The 19,466-nt window shown below is 34.9% G+C and overlaps 1 protein-coding gene across 1 annotated transcript; it reads left to right on the top strand.

The window, feature by feature from the left end:
• The first annotated feature begins 1,725 nt into the window (after positions 1-1,725).
• On the top strand, positions 1,726-19,020 carry LOC117915135 (CMP-sialic acid transporter 2). The gene is made up of 16 exons (XM_034830714.1): positions 1,726-1,986; positions 2,988-3,199; positions 5,093-5,209; positions 5,638-5,694; positions 10,219-10,296; positions 13,065-13,109; positions 14,130-14,189; positions 14,305-14,427; positions 14,555-14,632; positions 16,115-16,184; positions 16,895-17,002; positions 17,239-17,372; positions 17,455-17,534; positions 18,071-18,119; positions 18,253-18,315; positions 18,453-19,020. The coding sequence occupies exons 2-15, from the start codon at positions 3,032-3,034 to the stop codon at positions 18,301-18,303; spliced, it is 1,218 nt and encodes a 405-aa protein (XP_034686605.1). The 5' UTR covers positions 1,726-1,986; positions 2,988-3,031; the 3' UTR covers positions 18,304-18,315; positions 18,453-19,020.
• Positions 19,021-19,466: the final 446 nt, after the last annotated feature.

Below are 19,466 nucleotides of genomic sequence, written 5' to 3'. Positions count from 1 at the left end.
TAAGATTTTTTTTAAATAAAATTTTTAAGAATTTTCAATTATTTACGACATAGTAAAGATAATTGTGATTACAGTTATTTATGTCATTTTATACATTTATATATTATTTTAATTAATTTTAAAATATCTAAAATTTATTTACTTTAAATAATTTTTTAAACTACATTTTTTTAACAATGAATATGGATAAAAAATTTCAAATTTAATTTAAATTATTCTATAAACAAAATTTAAATCTTCATAATCACTAATCATCTTTTAAAACGTATCCTTAAAGATTAAAGAAAACAATTTGAAAATATGTTTGAATGATATTTTTCATTTTTAATTTTTTATAAAATTGAGCGAAAAAAATAGAAAAGGCAAAACCATCATTTTGGCATTTTTAAAATTTTCTTAAAAAACATTTTTTTTTTGTTTGAAAAAACTTGAAACTAAAGACTTTATGGGACCCAACATAAAATGAATATAAATATTATTGATATAAAATAAATATTAATATAAATAAAAAGTTATCTCCTATATATTTGAAGACAAATATTATATTTCTTATCAATATTTTATTTATTTATTAGACTATATTATAATAAATAAATATATTTTTTATATTAAAATAATTTTTTTGATTAATCATAAATATATTAGAAAATTTTATTAAAGTATTTTAAAATAAAAGGTAAAAAATTAATGAATTCATGCAATTTAATATAAGATATGCATTTAAAATAATAAAATCAAAATTTTATAATCATTAATTAGTTTTTGAAGCTTTATTTATTCTCATTAACTTCACCTGTATAACGTATATTTGTATTAGTGATGTAGTTTTAACCTTTCAATTAAAAAAATCATTCGAATGATTAAGTTAAAATAATAATTAAATGAAAATCCAAATGTACATGTAGTTTAAAATTATAGGGCCTCTTTTAATTAAGAGGAAACAATGTTTAGACATCGATAATTATATAATTGTATTTAAAGTAAAAATAAATTTGTTATCATTTTTTAAAAGTGGAAAATAGTAAATGTTTGTCTTTTTCATATTTATATTATTCTATTACCCCATTAAGATGGAGATTTACTACCTTATTTCACTTGTCGTTGTTCCCATATTTATTAATTCATCATAATTACAGCCACAGGGCATTTTAGGAAATAAATAGTCAATTCAAGGGTATTACCGGAATAAAATGATTAATTCAACCTCACCTCACTTTCCTCACTACGGGTTCAAGCGAAAGATACAGCTAACCTGAAAAAGGAAAAATAAACCTTGTGATAGAGTCATTGGCTGTGAGTCACCCACCCAGCTTTGACCAATGCTTTCCGTACAAACTCGATATATTACTGGGCTGTGATGTATGTGAATAATAAAGAACAGTTCGTAGGGCGTGTTGTGAAATCGAAGCGAAGTAGAAATAAGAGCGAGAAACCCCGAAATAATATCACCCGAGGAGTGTCACCTGTCTGGTTTGACCTCGTATTTTCCACGCAAACTCCGCATCTCATTGGGCTGTGATGTGAATAAAAAAGGACAAACGCAGCACGGGATTGAATCACCCGCAGTATCTCACCCAACTTACTTTGAGTCCACTGCTTCCAAGGAAACTCGGTGTCTCATTGGTCCGTGACGCAAATTTAAAAGAGGGAGTGACACCGAGTGGGTGGTGTGAAACCGAAGCAAAATGGAAATATAACCGAAGCAAAATGGAAAAAGGGAGCGAGAAAGTGGAGAGAGAGAGTTGGAGGAGGCTTTAAAAACATTGCCCATAAAGCTCTCGCTCGGTGCCTCTGCATATTCCTAGCATCTCTTTCTTCTCTATTTCTCTCTCTTCACCAACTCCGATTTCGCGCCCTGTAAATCTCTGCTGCTCAATTCCCGAAATCTTGATTTGAGTTGCGGTTTCCGGTTGCCGGACCTGCGGATCTAGCCGGAAAATCCACTGCATACGGTGAAACTCTCCTTCGTGTTCCGGGATCGATCAGGTCAGATTCGTTTCCTGTTTTTCGATTTATTGAATGCTGTTTCTGATTGATTGGATGCAGTATTTAATTTGGAAATTCTGTGAGATTCGTTTCGGCAGCTTGATTTTGGTTTTAGAGTGGTAGGATCTGGATCTCTATGTTTGTCATGGTTTTGGTTAATGAAAGTGTATGACTTGAATTTGGTTGTTTTGAGGAGGAGATCTGGTTGAATTGTGGTTGTTTTGTGAGTTGTTCTTCGTTGAGTTTTATATTGGACTTGGTCGTTGGTTTAGTTGTTTGAGAATGTAGGAGAAGAGAGAGGAATTGAGGTTTTGAATATTGGAATTTAGGTCTTTGGGAGCTGTGGTAACGGAAATCTCCAGCCGTTTCATGCTAATATGACTGCCTCGCTTAGTTGAGGTGACTTTTATTGTAAAACACGAGGTTCAAAAGTATTGTTTTGTTTTGTTTCGTTTTGCTTTTTTTTTTCCTCACGTTTCTCGTGAACCAAATGGATGCTGGTGCTCAGGTTTGTTTTTTGCGTTGGTAGTGTGCTTAATCTGTGGGAGTGTTGGCTTGTAAAAGAAAAAGGTTTCAAAATTATGCTAAATTTGGTTGCTGAGAAACGTAGGAAAATGAGTTAGTTCTTTCAATTTGTGGCACCCAGGGATTAAAAAATCTAGATTTGGCCGACCATATTACAACCATATTCACTTAATGTGTTTGTGTTTTTTTTTTTGACAGCTCCAATAATATACACCATAAGATTCAAAATTCCGGTATCTTTTCTTTTCCTTAGTTTTCTTGGAAACGAAACCAGGGGATGTGTGCTAGTATTTTATGGCGGTTTTTTTTGGTAATTGTGTTTGATCTGTGGGAATTATGGCTGATTTATGAATTTATCACATTCAGCTTATGTTGTTTTACAGAAAGAAGGGTATGGTCCATAGCTATGTATAATTTTTGGGATATAAACAGTTCTCATATGGTTTTCTTGATTCAAATGGCTGTCCTTTTTGTAGATCCAACTTTTCTATAGAGTGACAACTGGTTGGGGGGTAAAGTAATGAAGAACGGGATGATAGAATGCAGTGTCTGCCATTCTAGATTGGTATCCCCAAGTGCAAAAACTGTCTCAAGGGCTTATGATCGGCACAGGAGCAAGATATCATCAAAGCATCGTGCCCTTAATGTCTTCTTGGTTGTTGGTGATTGTATCCTAGTTGGTTTTCAGGTAATTTTCTTTTCATGTTCTGTTTAATTGTTTGATCAAATTTCTGGTTAAAAGGAAATTTAAGAAAACTGTGATTGGCATTGAATGCATTTTTTGCATTTTAGTTTACCCGTTTGTTTCGTTCAGACTACGGTCTTTAAAGCTCATGGCAAGGGTGTTTATTAGTTTACACCTAAGCATACCTGTTTCTTCAGAAAATTACAAACATATATTCTTAAAAAAAATAAAATTCCCTTATTGAACATTGCAACTAAAACATCCAAGTGAATCCAGATATTTTGATGTGAGATTTCCTTAGGTTAATACCTACTTTGTTTTGTACTGTGTGGAAGGGAAAATGTAAAGACTACTACCATTGAGGAAGCAGCGGGAAGACTTGCTATTTTATGTGAATTATGCCCCTATCTCTGTTGATGGGACTAATGAGGATCTGAAAATGTGAAAAATTGATGGAAATGTGAATTTGAAAAATGATGGAAATCTGTAGCAAACATGAAATTTTAATGAAAATTTGAAAGTAGTTAATAGAGACACTTGCATGCTCCAGAGTATTGTAAATAAATCTACTTGTACAATAGATATTTGGTGTTTAGGGGGAAAGAGTGTGTGCTTTTGGAGCATTCAAAGAGTGAAAAGTCATTTTTATGGTATAGTTAAATGGCTAGGGCGAATGCTAGGATGTGTGGTAGAGGCTCACAATCTTGGGTTTGATTACTTGGTGTTGGTTGTGGCAAGCATGGTTAGCACCTCAAGGTTTGTATCCCCATGGAAAATCCGATGGGCTCGACCATGGAAGGTTCCTTGGTTTTAATAAATCAATAAATAAATAAAGGTGATAAAAAATTTTAAACACAACCCAATCATGTAATCAAGATTATTACCAATTGTTCAATCCTCCATATTGTAAATCTATTTATTAGTAGGAAGAATAAATTTACAATTGAACTCTAAATTATAGTATGTACAAAATGCATCTCTTATGTGTGTGTCTCTCTTTCTCTCTCTCTCTCTCTCTCTATGTATGTGTATGGATACACACACTCACTCACTCACACACACACACACACACACACACATATATATAGTTTTAAAAGGCACAAGGCACAAAAGTCTCCTATAGCTAAGGCGTAACACAAGGAGCGCACCTGAGTGAAGTGAAATGCGACTTGGAAGGCATATCAATTTTATAAAATATGATTCAAAATCTAATCCAATTAATAAAAAATTTAAAATTCCAAACATCTAAAAGAAGCATTCAATAAAATAGTAATGAAAGAAATTTAAAGAATAAAAGTGTTTAAAAAGGAAGAGTAAAGTTGACAAGGCACGCCTATTCAATAAGTCACATGTCTTAGCAAGCGAGGTGCTATAACTAGGGAGTGATTGCGCCTTGAGCCTAGGCATGTTTAAAACACTTCTTTTAAAACTATGTATGTATATATATATATATATAGAGAGAGAGAGAGAGAGAGAGAGAGAGAGAGAGAGAGAGAGAAGACACATTGTTCTTAAGTATTTCCTTTTATGCAACATGGAAAACTTGGTGGAGATTATAGTTGCTCTTTTGCATAGGATGCACAAGAAGAAAAGGGAGCCTCTAACTGTTTTATTTTTTATTTTTTATTTTTTTTATGTTATACGTAGAAAATAAAATTTTAAATTGAATTTTTTTAAAGATTCCATCTGGTTGAACCATGCTTGTGTTTTACATTGATATTGTCTCTTTAGTTTTGTGCTATGTATTGCAACATACTTATCAAGATCCCAAACATATTTTTTAATAATTTTCATTTTTCGTGTGAAAAATATTATCTTGTGTATTATGGGATACTGATTTTTATTTTTATTTTCAATCAAAGGTAATATTGATGATTTGACATTTTATTTATGCAGCCTATTTTGGTGTTTATGTCCAAGGTGGATGGAAAATTCGAGTTTAGCCCTATTAGTGTTAACTTTTTGACTGAGATTGCAAAGGTTCTATTTGCAATTGTTATGCTTTTGCTCCAGGTAAATATGACTTTTCCTTCACTGTCTAACTAAAATATCCTTAACTGAAGGGAAGATCTTGAACAAATTGAATCATTATCATTCCTTAGCTTGTTGGTTCTGCCTTGCACGGAGGTTTTAGTGTATTGTTAAAGTAGAATGGGAGTGAGTTGAGTAGCATTTCAAGAACCAAGGAATGGGTGCACCTTGGCCTAAGCACGCCTATGGCATGTCTTTAAAAACTATGATCTGGGCACATGCCTTTCCAACCACCCATGCCCATGCCCTCACCATTGCACATGCATAGAATTTTACTATGTATTTGACATATCAAAAAGTTGTGGATTTTGGTGAATTTATCTGAAGTTGAGAGTGTTTTATTTTTGGTGTTATATTTATTGACAAGCATAAGCTAGTTTTAATCTTGTTGAGGTTGTGGTAATTTTCAGGCTAGGCATCAGAAAGTTGGAGAGAAGCCCCTTCTCTCAGTTTCCACATTTGTGCAGGTTCCTTTCTGATGCTACTACTTTTATGATTTAATATTTGATTTTTAGCCAATGTTTGTAATGTCTTTTGATAGGCATGGGCCAATGATAGTACTTTGTTGTCATGTTAAAGGTCTTTTTAGCTAATATCCAATAACTTGACAGTTATTAGAAAACAGGAATGCAGTTTTAGGGGGAAAAAAGGCCCATCCGAGACACCTTAACTAAATGCAATGATCCCTAAATCAGGGTTGCCTGTTGGTGCATAACACTGCACTCTCCTGATATGAATTTCATTTTCATGATGTACAAATCTTAGTATGCTTTTGTCTACTTTTATAAATGTTGATGGGCTAGATCTAGGAGATAGGTTCCTATGGGACTGAAATAGTTGTCATTTGAAGGTTTTTAACCACATTAGATAATTTTCATAATCATATTCATGGAGAGAAATATTATTCATTGGCATGTACACACTCTAGTTTTGGCTTGCTTGCTACATGCTGATATAGACTGGTGGAAATGTAGGTATTCAGCATTAGATGGACTGTGGTACAGTTGTTATGCATTGGTATCTATCTGGGTATAAGATCTGTTTAATCCCAGCATCTCTGGATCCAGGGGAGAATAAATAAATAATTTTCATGTTCTCATTTTGCCTAAGGCTACTTACTATGGGTTGGGAATTTGTTTCCTTTTTCTTTGTTGGAAACAACTGCTTGTTGCATTTATGACTAATAGACATTTGAGATGTATATAACCCTTGCCTAAATCCTTTGTTCCATGTCCAACATGGGTATTTCATATTCTCTGAATAGTCACATAGACATAGGTTCTGGGTTTTAGGGTGTAGCATGGATATGAGAGTACAATATGATTATCTCCAAAGATGGGATATGATAGTGAATATGATGTGTGTGCCCACAAAAATGGATATGATGTCTCCAATATGGTGCAAGGAGCCAATAGAGGAGTTTTCTTCTCCGTTTTTTTTAATAGGTAAAAAAGGCAAATATATTAAAAGAGCTTGGAAAAGGTGCACCAAGTATACACGAAATGCACAAAAAGCACCAAAAGGCAAGCAAAGGGAAAAGAGAAACAAATCACACCACGATATAAAAATAGAGGGACACCCATATGATCTACTTTCAGACAAACCAAGTTTGCTATGTTTTATCTGATCAAAGCCTTCATGTCGCCCTAAACTTGAGCATCAATGACCCACTTCAACAATTTCCATTATCCCTAGCCATTACCTAACACGACAACCTTCTACCAAAACAATTCAACTTCTTTAAATCCCTTTCAGGCTTTGGAGAGAGAGCATTCTTCCTCATCTACCCATCCTCTCGACCATTCACCTCATCTCTAGCTTGGATACTCAGAAACCAATTCCCATATGCTATTCCGTCTCCTTTTTTTTTTTTTTTCTGTTTTCTGCTTGATTGATTATAATTTACCAAGCGCTCTAACTTCTGAAGCTCGCTATCAAAGCAAGACATAGAGGATACCTTCTCTTAATACTTGAGGCCCCCACTCTACGACCCTTTCTAGCTTCCAACTTTCTCAACAGGAATGTAAGTGCCTTCTCAAAACCACCCACTGGTAATCCTAACAACTTACTAAAGAAGACAAATCTCCTGAAAGACAGATTAGATAGGCTCCCATCTCCCATCTCCCATCATGACCTTACTAGGCTTGCTCTTGAGGCGACCTTCTCATTGCACAATTTAGAGTCTGCACACTTGGCATCTTTGGAATAGTTCTTTGGGAGGTCCCCTCATTGGAAATCATTTGTAAAGGCAAGCAACTATTGCCCTTTCTTTCTATTGAAAACGTCTTGTCCTTCTCCGTCCACAAAACTAAGCTCTTAGTTCACACCATTGAAGCACCCCCATCTTTGAAAATAGAAGGGAAAGTCTTACCCCAACAAAAGAATTGAATATGAGGCCTTACCTGCAACATTTCACTTTAAACAAGAGGGCAACATCTACAGATGACACTCTTTCCTCGATGCTCTATGTCGTTGTTGAGAAGCAAAGGTCTGGGACAAGCTTTTGGACCATGCTTCCTTTACCAAACAGCAGAGGAGGCTTCTTAAAAAGGCCTCTGGGTTGGTCCACGACAATATTGCAAGAGCCTTGTACAAGAAGAGCCTGACCTAGGACAGAGAGGGGCTCTCCTCCAACTAAAGAGGAACGACTTGAAGAACACCAACCTATTGAAGTGGACTGGGATAAGTCAATAGAAGGAAGGTAAGGCTAAAGGCACTCAAGGCCTCTCAAGAAAGAGGGCTTAAGACTATGTGGCCTATCAACCCATCAAGGTCAAACAGGAGGCTTAGAGGCCTCCCCCCACCCCTATCTTATCTGACTCATCAACCACTAAATCTTTGATGTAGACAGAAAAAAGGTAGGCTTGCCACAACTTGGTCAACACACAAAGACTTAGTGGGCGACACCAACCTTTTTACATGCCTCCCAACCTCTACCCCCACACTCCATCCTCTGTGTGGCCTCTCCTCGCAGTCATCCTTGACCTCCAACACCCTGTGATCCTCCTTTAAGAACGCCAATGACACCCATTGTGGGATCTCCCACCATAACTAAATGATGTAGACCAAATACCCTACCACCACCTATAGGATCCCGAGGACACCCTCCTCTTGTTGGAACTGACTAGAATTTTAACCCACTATAAATGGCGTCTCTCTATTGTATCCACAACCACAACCACAACCACAACCATAGCCACAAAACCGTTGCAAGCATCATCCATCCTCTTAAAGAAGTCCTTTCTCCACAAGTGCAATGGCAACCCAATCACTCTCACCCAAATTTCTTTTGCACAAGCCCTTTCCTTGAAACAACCAACTTTTGGGCTCCACTACTCCATCTACAATCTCTTCCTTCGAAAAAGCATAAACCCAAATGCCACACCCTTTCGACATTATTAGCATTTTCAAAATCAGACAAAATGAGGGCACTACTCATCAACACCAAATGAAGATTTCCATTTAACTTCCTATTAATACTAGCCCATGATTTCAAAGAAACTAACTCCATAACCTCATATGTAGAATCTCCCCATCTACTCACCAAACAATGCTCCAAATGCTCCAGATTGTTCTTTAAATCCTCCCTCCCAAAGTGGATCCAAACCTCACCCACTCCCCCATTGCCTCTGGATGCCACATTTGCATAAGGAGCATCTTCGCTAGGGGTTTCCTTTGTACACTCCCTTAGCTGACGAACATCCCCTTGGGGCACCTTCATAGGTCTAGGCACTGGAACAACATTGATAACCCTCAATTTGCTTGCTAGGATCTTCCATCCCCCCTACCTTGTGGAAAGATTAAGGAGAATCTCTTCCCCTCTACAAACAAAACAGAACACTACAAGAAACTACCTGCATTATTGCTTTGAAGCTCTAACTTGAAAACTCTCCCCCTCTTCTTTCCACTCCATCCTGAAAGGATTTTGGGTAAAATTTCCACAACAAAGTTCATCCCCCTCCAACAACATAGCAAGGCCTCTCTTGCTAAATCTGATCCAAGAGGAAAGACCTTGTCTCCTCTCCACAGTCAGAACAACTTCCTTATCTTTAACCATCTCCTTTGAAATATTAAAGGATTTTGAATCTACCTTGAACCAGCACTCTTCCCCCATTTCTGCAGGAGATCCGATTTTTGCACTACATCCATTTTCATGCTAAAATTTAAAAAGTGGGAATTAGTTGGATGAAGATAGATTCAGCATTATACTTGTGAGTTCTTGATGAAGTTGAGTTCCATGTGAAGGAAGTTGCTGAGATAAATTTTTTTTGTATCTTGGGTTTGGGGATTGTCTCCTCTATCATTTTTATTGTTTTTTAAAACTTTCCTTGAATTCTATTTAGAAGGACAAAGACATGGGTGTTAGTATCTAACATGAGGCATGGTGATTGACTGGATGTTTTCACAAAGTTGTTTCTCAGGCTTTATGCTTGGCTCCTAAATTTATTTTGTCCTACAAATTTTTGGTCACCCAGGCCCCTTACCAAGGCTGCTGGAAAATTGACTTTCACAAAAAATACTGCAATATTTCATCTAGAACTTGTTACATATAATCCATAATCTCTCAAATGTTTTAATAGACAGCTTGATTATTAACTAAGTTCAGGGTTTTTGTGTTTTGCATTCCATGATGTTTTCATATCTTAGATTTGGATTACTTTTTTCCCATTGGGGCTGCTTGCCACATTGGAAATCCTAGGTTATTGTTTATGTGCTTGTAACATTTTGTGTGGACTTGTTTAAGATTTAAATATTTTTTTAAGAAGCTAAATAGTTCCATTATATGGTTTTATTGGTTCTCAATACTGATGAGTTTTGACTTAATCCCTTGAAAACCAATTATTATTATATTAATTCATTTATTTTCTTTGCTTTCTTCTATGAGTTTTATGTTGTATAAATTGGAAGTTAAGTTCCTGCAAAATTTATAGTTGGGTCTGCAACTGATGGCCTTTAATCCCATAGATATATATTTTTTTCTTTTTCCGCAGGCAGCCCGCAACAATGTGCTTCTTGCTGTCCCAGCACTTCTATATGCTATCAATAACTACCTTAAGTTCATCATGCAGGTATAATTCCTTTAAAAGGTCGTTTTGCATATTTTTATGCTTGTGATGTGTGTATAACACAGTGTGCAATCTTAATGAATTGTAAGAGTGGCTACTTGGTTTGTGATTCAGCAATTTCAGCCTGTGGCCATGCTAGCATGTCTGGGATGGTTTTGAAGGCTGTTTTTGGGTGCTTTGCTAGAAGGTTACTCAAAGCTAGAAATTGTGGTTTAAAGTGTAGACCTCCTAGAGAAGTGTTATACTAGATGCTTAATCAGGGTTGTACATTGTGGTTCAGAATATAGGTCGGTGCCAAGTCATATTGCCTGAAACATATAAATGTTGATTGGGCCTTTCTAGATTTATAATCTAATGCTCAAATTCTATAAATAGAAATTCTAGTAAATGTCTCAAATACTGATATGATGTGCTTCAAGTTATTGTGATGTATCACTGACATATATGGTGATGCATATTGATGCTTGTCTCTTGCAGTAGTAAGATTATATAACTTCTAATCTGATAAAGAAAGATTTGTATAACTCAAAAGATAAAAAGAACAAATTTTTTTAGGCTTGTGGAGTTGGGCTAGGGTGTACATTGGAGAGGAAACCTATTCTCTCTTAGGCTTTTTGGAGTGGCTTGCGGCCACTTGAGGGTGGGCGAGGTTTCTCCCCTCTCTTCTTTCAGTTCCTTGTTTTGGGCTTATGTGTATACCCCCTGTATATGTGCGGCTTTTTAGCCTTTTTAAATATATTTTGTTGTTCATCTATCAAAAAAAAAAAAAGATAAAAAGAACAAATTAACAATTTGAGTTCTGTAGAATTGAAAATCACTTCTACTAAAAAAATTTGATGTGATCTTCAATTATGGCATAAGTTAATTGACTGAATGACAGATTAGAGATGCTTCTCATGGGAAAGATTGTATTTGTGGTATTAATTATGGAAATTCTGGTATCAATTTGTTATTTCAAAACCTTCCTTTGAGAATAATACGGAAGATTGAATATACAATATCAAAATCTCATGTAATGGAGTGATACAATGACATGGTCTGGTAAAAAATAAAAGTGTGGTAAATCTCAAGTAATGGAGCAATGCATTGCAATAGAAGTGTTAGCACATGTGCTAATCTTTTTATCCTATTACATGTAAAATACTGGTAAATCTCAAATAATGGAGTGATGCAATGCAATAGAAGTGCTAGCACATGTGCTGAACCTTTTATCTTATTACATGTAAAATTCTATATATTTTACTCATTTTATGATCTGCTGTGCCTCTTTTTTACATTATTGGTTTTCATATGCATTATTTTTGCATAATGCAATTTATCAGCAAATACCTAGCAGTATTAATGACAAGAAATTCTATCAATGCCCACAAATACTGTGAATGACATTGAAATTGAAGCTATACAAATGCATGTCTACACTTTCATTACTGCTGAATGGCAACTGTTTACTCAGAATATTAGTTAGGAGAATGTCTTATCACATAAAATACACTTAAATACACTTTCTAAGGATTTTACTTTAAATGTAATTGTACAACTTGATGCTGTACCTAGAATGGACAAAAGGCAGGACATGAATTGAAATAGCGACAAAGAACAAAAAGAATGGCATGTGAATCAGCCAATGCCAATGATAATTCATGAATTGATTCGTATGAATAAAAAAATTCATATTTCATGTGAAATGGGGCAAAAAATTGAAATAAAAGAGTTGAGCCGCTTGTCATCTTGGTTGTAGTAGTAGGGTAATTTGTTATGTGTAGTTTCTTATAAATGCCTTCAGGTGAGTGCTTGGCCTGCATATGAGCCAGTATTAAGCCAATGTCTATAAATTTAGTGAAGCATTAACATCAGCTTGTTCCTTGTAACTTCCATTACTGCATGTGAATTTTTCATTGTAAACCATTATGGATCTCCCTTTTCTAACTAGCAGAGCATTCTGTCTCTCCACATGGTTTTCCATCTGTAGGCAATGGAACTGGAATTGTTGTTTGCATTGTTCAACCTGTAACTGTCACAAATGGGGTAGTTTGTTCATTGAATTATCATAACTTACTAAGTATTTTTTTCCAAGTAGTAACATGGACAACCACTTGCAATGTAGAGATCACCCTGCCTCTGATTAACCTCATATTGGTCTGTCTATTTGTGGATAGAAATATGATGAGAGATTGTGTTTGATATTCAACAGCTTCCATAATCTTCGACAAGAATAGCTTGTAAATTTACAGAAAAAGTAGTCGTAGGTAATTCATTTATGTGTGCTAATTCTTTAAAGAAAATTTTGGCTTCATATATTAAATGAAAAACATATTAACCTAGTTTCAAGTCTGGAGAAGATTGTTAATTTTATTCTGCTTGTTCCAAATGTGGAGAAGAGTGTTATTCTCTCTCTCTCTCTCTCTCTCCTCTCCTCTCTTTTCCCTTTGTTCTATTTGTACAGTACAAGTATGGTTTGATATGTATTTTTCTCACAATAAATTGTTCTATGATATTTTTATTATTTAAGACAGTTTCTGTAGACTAGTAATTGATTTAGTGAAAATAGTATCATGTATCACATGTATGTTGTGCAAATGACTAGTTGCCTGTCATCTAAGCTAACAGTATGGTCCATCACCCTGGCTCACAGACATTTATACATTTATATTTCTGCTGGTTTATCATACAAAAGTTCATTGAGCCATTTTCTTATTGGATGTTGAATCTCATTGATATTGGGGTGCCAAATGTTTGATCAAATGATTTAATTATAAGTACTTCCTGTGCAGCTTTATTTTAATCCCGCAACTGTGAAGATGCTTAGCAATCTGAAGGTATTTTGTTGTTTACTACTTCTATGTTGGATTTTCAAATCATGATAACTCTATAATCATATTTTTAACTTACTTTTACATATAAAAATGCTTTGGTTAAAGTTATCATAAGCTTCTTTTTTGGATTTTATTTCTTTTTTTTGGTCTATTTGTTTCGATATTATGTTGTGACTATATGGAAGGGTGTAATTTTGTGCCTGTATATTCATCAGTTTTTGAACTTAGATATACCTTTCCATGTAATTGTTCTCACTTTTATCCTTCCAAGCCATTTCTCTCTCACTTTTAAGTATTTCTGGTAAAAAAAAGAAAAAAATTAGATTTTCATTTCCTTGTGCTTCTTGTTTTCTTGAAGCTTTGATAAGAGCTGATGTTCATCTTCAAGACAAATTCTGGGTGATGGTTTTAGAAAATTAATATAAATTTCCCTTTAAACAACAGTCCGTGATCTTCTGGACTTGATATAGTTTCAGAACTGTTGAGTTACATCTGTATTGAATGTAAGTGCTGGTTCAAGCAATCTAATTGCCTACTATGGAAGGGCTTGCCCTTGTCAAACACAACAAGTGAAAGATTTTAAGGTTTTTTTCCAGCTTAACTGAGTTCACTGTTTCCATTACCTCTTTTTTTTTTGATAGATATTTTTCCCCGTTGGGACTTGAACTTGAAACCACCCACATCCCCATACCAACCCCTGGCCACGTGATCCAGGCCTCAAGGGCAGAGTTTTCATAATCTCCCTTAATTTTTAAACTATTTCTCATGGACAATCTAAAGGACACTACAGTAGGTATTAATGTTTGATGCAGATACAGCATGCACTTGAAAAAAAATGTAACTGCAATCTAGGTGTTGACACCCTAAGAAGTGTTGGGATGTGGTTGTATGGCTGTTTTAATGAACAAGACGAAAATGTTGATATCATAGTGCGGTCATTACTTAGCTTACAATATAGAGTATACTTGTCTCAAATGATTAATTTCTAGCCTTAAATTTTTATTGTGAGCCATGAAAATGCAGGTTTTGGTAATTGCTGTTTTGTTGAAGATAATTATGAGACGGCGTTTTTCCACGATTCAGGTTAGTTCCATACTAGAGAACTATTTGATGTGAACTCTTTTGATGATCACACATGAGCGACTTTTATGTTGCTTTACCATGGTTTGTGCGATGCTGATTCATTATCTTGTTATAGTGGGAAGCTCTTGCTCTGTTGCTCATCGGGATTAGTGTTAATCAGATGCGTTCTCTACCTGAGGGTACCACTGCTTTAGGCCTTCCAGTGGCTACGGGCGCATATCTTTATACATTGATCTTTGTAAGTGATTGTCTGTTGTTTCTTAGATAGCATTAAACTATTGAGCTAGTGGTTATTCTAGCAGCTTGGCTTTAAATGAGTCTTTGGTTACTGTTTATGGTGGAAACTTACATAATTTCATGTTCAGGTAACTGTTCCGTCTTTGGCCTCAGTCTACAATGAGTATGCACTGAAGAGCCAATATGATACAAGCATTTATCTTCAGGTGATCAATAGCATTAACTGGGTTTTGGAAAATATTTCTTCTTCTTTTTTTTTTTTTTTGTGTCAATTTGTGTAATTTAGATGAGTTTTTTTTTTTTTTTTTTCAATTTCCATGATATCCAAAAACTATCCTATAGTTTATATGAAAGTATTTTCTTGTTTTGATTATCATTGTGTTTCTGATTTATATTGGAAGAACTACATTTGGAAGCTTTTCTGGGCGCATTCATTTACTTGTACATAAACTTTGATACCCAGATTTTTCACCTTCACCCATCATACCCATGTTGATATGACATGACGAGAGCATGGTTGTGGAATGCTTGTCAGATACTCCTATTTATCTTAAGATATTGACTATTTTGATTTTTTTTTTTTCCTTTTCAAAAATAGGGATAAAAGAGAAAAAAAAGAGTGAGGTTTTTCTATCAAGGATATCTTATTCGTTGCTTCTAATTGCCTTTTATTTTCTGTGGGTATGGGAACCTTATTGGGTACACCTATTTTTCTTAAGATTGATTATTTTGATTCTTTTCTTTTTTAAGAAAAGAGATTGATTTTTTTAATCAAGGATATGTTATTTTTTGTTTATAAATGACTTCTAATTAATTTTTTTTCTATAGTATGTTATATCCAAGTACTATTTGAGATTATTTTCAGCTGAGTGCCCATATTCCAAAATTTGAGATGTGAACTGTAACATAGTGCATAACTGCATGCTCTGGGATGAACACTGAAAATGTTGCAATATGAGATAATTTTTTTCTTTTTAGCCTTGATTGCTCACATGACTGTTGCAAGTCTCTTCACTTTGGGTTAGATGTGAACTGTAATCTTTTCTCTTGGACGAAGTCTTGGTTAGATGGAGAGCCCCGTTCCTTATTTAGCTTTGTAGATTGGTTGGGCTCTAATTGAGGGTTGGGAGTGTAAGCTTCTTTGTGCTTTTTGTTTTTGGGGCTTCTCGTGTATACTCCCTGTATGCTTCGGGTTGCCTTCTTGCTACCCTCTTTTAATGAAAATTTTTCTATGTTTATCTATATAAAAAAAAGTCTCTTCACTTTGGGTATTGAAAAGAAGCCCATCAAAAAAAAAAAAAAATGGTATTGAAAAGAAGGAATCATAAAACACCTTTAGGAATTCTTCTGAATAATATTTTGTGGTCATCAAGAAGGAAAGAAATTGTCAGCTTTTTCAAAGGTGATGTTCATTGGACTTTGTGGTTCCATCCTGGTGGTTCAGTTAATTGATCTCAAGGCACTTCTCCAATGAATGATCAATGATGAATGACTCAGAATCTGTAGCATTCTCTAAATATAAATTATAAAATTCCCTTATCCATTTTCGTTTTCATTTATGGTTTCTTGAGGTAGAAGTTTCAAGTGCTTTGAATGTATTGGGTGGGGGTGAAGGAAGAGAATCCAACTTCAGCAGCAAGTGATCTAACCTCTGAATTTTGACATATCATTGTTTGGTTTTTTTGCAGAACTTATTTTTATATGGGTATGGTGCTATATTCAACTTTCTTGGAATTGTGGGAACTGCCGTTGTCAAAGGTATTGACATGAATCTCTGTTTCTCAGTCCTGTTAGGACGTTGGTATTATATAGGAGATAATGGTTTTGATTTATTCTTATAAAAAATAATGATGACGATGACCATGCTTTGTTGTGGTATTGTTAAGTGTTTTAGAGAGAATACAGTCTCCTGCAATTGTTCTATTATTATTGTTTCTGCTGTTGTTGTTATGTGTTAAATTTTATCTTGTTTGGTTCTGTTGTCCCACAAATTTGTTTACAAACAATCCATTTCTAATTCCATTAACCACATGTTTGGTAGCAGCTTCCTTCTTCGCCAATCCCAGTTGGTTGCTAGATTTGCAAATTAGATGGAATAGTTGGGGCAAATGGATGCCTCTTAGAAGTTGAAATGAGGCTTTATTTGTAAATTCTATATGCAAATCCAGCAGGAGAAAGAGGCAACTAAATATTAACCATTACCATGAATATCTATGAAAAAATTGCATTGCTTGAATTTTATGAAATTCTTAAACTCTATGGCATTAGTTGAGGTGTGATGGCATCCATTTTCTTCTATGGCGCATTGATGATGGATTTGTAGCTCTAAATGCCTCTGTAAGATGTGGGAGGCCCATTCACCCACATTTACCCTCAGCATATGGTTTTATTTTTATTTTTTATGAGATGTTTTGAATCAAACCAAGAACTGTAGTAGCCTGATAAAATAATTATCTTGATTGTTTCAGGTCCCAGTAGCTTTGACATCCTGCATGGACATTCAAAGGCTACCATGCTTCTGATATTTAACAATGCGGCACAAGGAATTTTGTCCTCTTTTTTCTTTAAATATGCTGGTTAGTTTGTTCTTAATCTTTCAAATTTTGTTTCTCACATCGAGTATCTTAGCTTGGGATCTCATGCAAACCTCTTCATGGTTTAATTCATTAAGAAGAGAATTTGCTACCTTAGCTTGTCGGGAAACAGTCAAAATTATTTAATGTTGTCTGATTATCATCTTTTGCTTTATTCACGAGTACACAATAATTTGTTTTGTGCTTTATTACTCAAATGCTTCATTTGTTGTGTTCAGATACAATTTTGAAGAAGTATTCGTCAACTGTAGCCACCATCTTTACAGGCATAGCATCTGCTGCAATGTTTGGTCATACACTGACCATTAACTTTATTTTAGGAATTTCTATTGTGTTTATCTCTATGCACCAGGTACCCAAAGAGCAGAAATATTCTTTTTTATTGTTTACCATTTTGTTTTGGCACCTACCTCATGTGTCATTTTTCTCTTCAGTTCTTTTCACCTCTTTCGAAAGTCAAAGATGAGGAACAAAATGGGAAGCTGGAGGTAATGGACATTCAGGGTGACCACAGGTATATTATTGCTCCTTCTGCTTATTTCTTGATATTCCTCTATTCTAGAGTATAGTTTTAGTGAGATGCTCTCTTCAGTAGGGAGTTCAGAGCAACCCCTCCTTGCTGGTGTTTAATTCTTTCTTGCTGGGTAAATTAAGACCTGGAGTATGCAATTGTCTCTCATCTTGTACACTTAAGCACAATACAAGAAAATGTCCTAGCTAGAATATGCAAATGAGCCTGATTTAAGTTGGTACCATACAAAATAATGAAAGTTTTTATTTCTGAACGGTTGGAAGGCTATAAATTTCAAGGGATAAAAGTCCTTTCTTTGCGTGGATGATTTCCTTTATGAACTGGTTATTTTTTGTACGTCTCATGGTTGCTCACTATAAATACTCTGCTATGCGGGACTGCTGTCAGTAGCTTTCTTGAAACAAGTTTGGTAGTTTCCCTGTTCCACTGTTTGTCTTAGGGGTTACAAAATTGTTTTCCCAAAATTAGAGTAATTTTACATCCCACATTTAATCATAAATATATGATTTCCTTCACAGGTTGAAGGATTCATCTTTCATAAATATGGCGGCAGGAGCAAATGAAGAAGTAAGTTTTTTTTTTTTCCCTTAAATAAAGTGGGATTATTTGGTCTCTTCACTTTTAGATGGAGTATTATGTTTCTTTCCCTCCACCTACAGAAACTGATAGTTTTTCCTTCCTAATTTACTATTTTTTCCAGGCTAGTCATCGCGTAGGATCTGATGAAAGACAACCACTTCTTCCTACCTAAAGTCACTTGGTGGTATGTTACTGCATGTTTATTATTTTGTTGATAGTAGTCTCTTTCTTGCATCTGCTCTAGCCCCATGTCTTGAAAATCAATAGAATATTATCATTGAGAAAGAAATAGTCTTAATGGATCTGAAACTTTTGTTGCAGGTAATTTCTTCAAATGAATTCTTTTGGCTGGACTTATTGGACAGTACAGGAGATAAGCCAGCTCTCAGAATCAGTCAATAAAATAAAATCTAAAGTGAAATTAAATTCTTTGCCATTTTCTTGGATCACTATCCTGCTTCTTGGGATTCCAACATTCGGTTTATAGAGAGCCTTTTGTGAAATCTGGAGTATAGATGCTGGTGACCAACCCGGTTTCTGGTGGAAGAGGTTTAGATAGAGAATAGCAATGTGGGTGTGTTCAAGCTCAGTTATCTGCTTCACCGCATGCCATGAACATGCCAATGTTGTGGTAGTTGGGGTATATGTATTTTTTTATCTTAGACCAGTTAATAGATTAGTATTTTTATTTTATCCTTTTTTTTTTCTTTTTTTCTTTTTTTTTCTGATTCGGATGTCATATTTTTGATAAAGTATTCCCACAATGGATTAGAGTTTTGATGTTTGAGTGGGATTTGTTGCTTAAGCTTTGAGATCAGTGCCACAAAAAAAGAGGAAAAAAGTTAAACCATATTCTTGTTTTATATGGAAACTTTTATTTTTAAGCGTACTGGTATGGAGTTACTATGTAACATTTCTCTCATATGGAGCAGGGATGTTTGATTTTTGGCAGGATAAGTTAAAATTTTGATTCAGGTGATGGCTACCAGGAACAAAAGCACTTTTTAAATGCAAAAAAATTAGCAAAAATAGGGAAGGGAGTTCTGCTTTTACGAACAAGCTTTAGAAATTTAAAAAGAAAGAAAAATTAATAAAATTATTGAGCCCATGCTCCATTACAATGATAGATCATGCTTGTGCTTTTATTTGATTTTTTTTTTCTCCCCTCATAATTTATCTATTCAACCATAATTGGGAAAAAAAAAACCCCGCTACTAGCATTGGTCGGGGATTTGGGCATAATGAAGCGTAGAATGCTACTTTGTCAATGTTGACCACCACGGGTAGTAGGGTGGGATTGGCGAATGGATAACTGAAAGACACTTACATTACTTG

This window comes from Vitis riparia, chromosome 5, assembly GCF_004353265.1.
Source record: "Vitis riparia cultivar Riparia Gloire de Montpellier isolate 1030 chromosome 5, EGFV_Vit.rip_1.0, whole genome shotgun sequence".
Taxonomy (NCBI): domain Eukaryota; kingdom Viridiplantae; phylum Streptophyta; class Magnoliopsida; order Vitales; family Vitaceae; genus Vitis; species Vitis riparia.
The sequence above is the reverse complement of the archived record's forward strand: the minus strand, read 5'-3'. Positions and strand labels throughout refer to the sequence as shown.

Bases quoted from the DNA above. Each gene is read 5' to 3' on its own strand.
- LOC117915135 (XM_034830714.1), top strand. From the start codon at position 3,032: ATGAAGAACGGGATGATAGAATGCAGTGTCTGCCATTCTAGATTGGTA. The intron at 14,428-14,554 runs GTAAGTGATTGT...TTTCATGTTCAG, and splicing joins ATCTTTATACATTGATCTTT to GTAACTGTTCCGTCTTTGGC. The intron at 17,373-17,454 runs GTACCCAAAGAG...TTTTCTCTTCAG, and splicing joins TGTTTATCTCTATGCACCAG to TTCTTTTCACCTCTTTCGAA.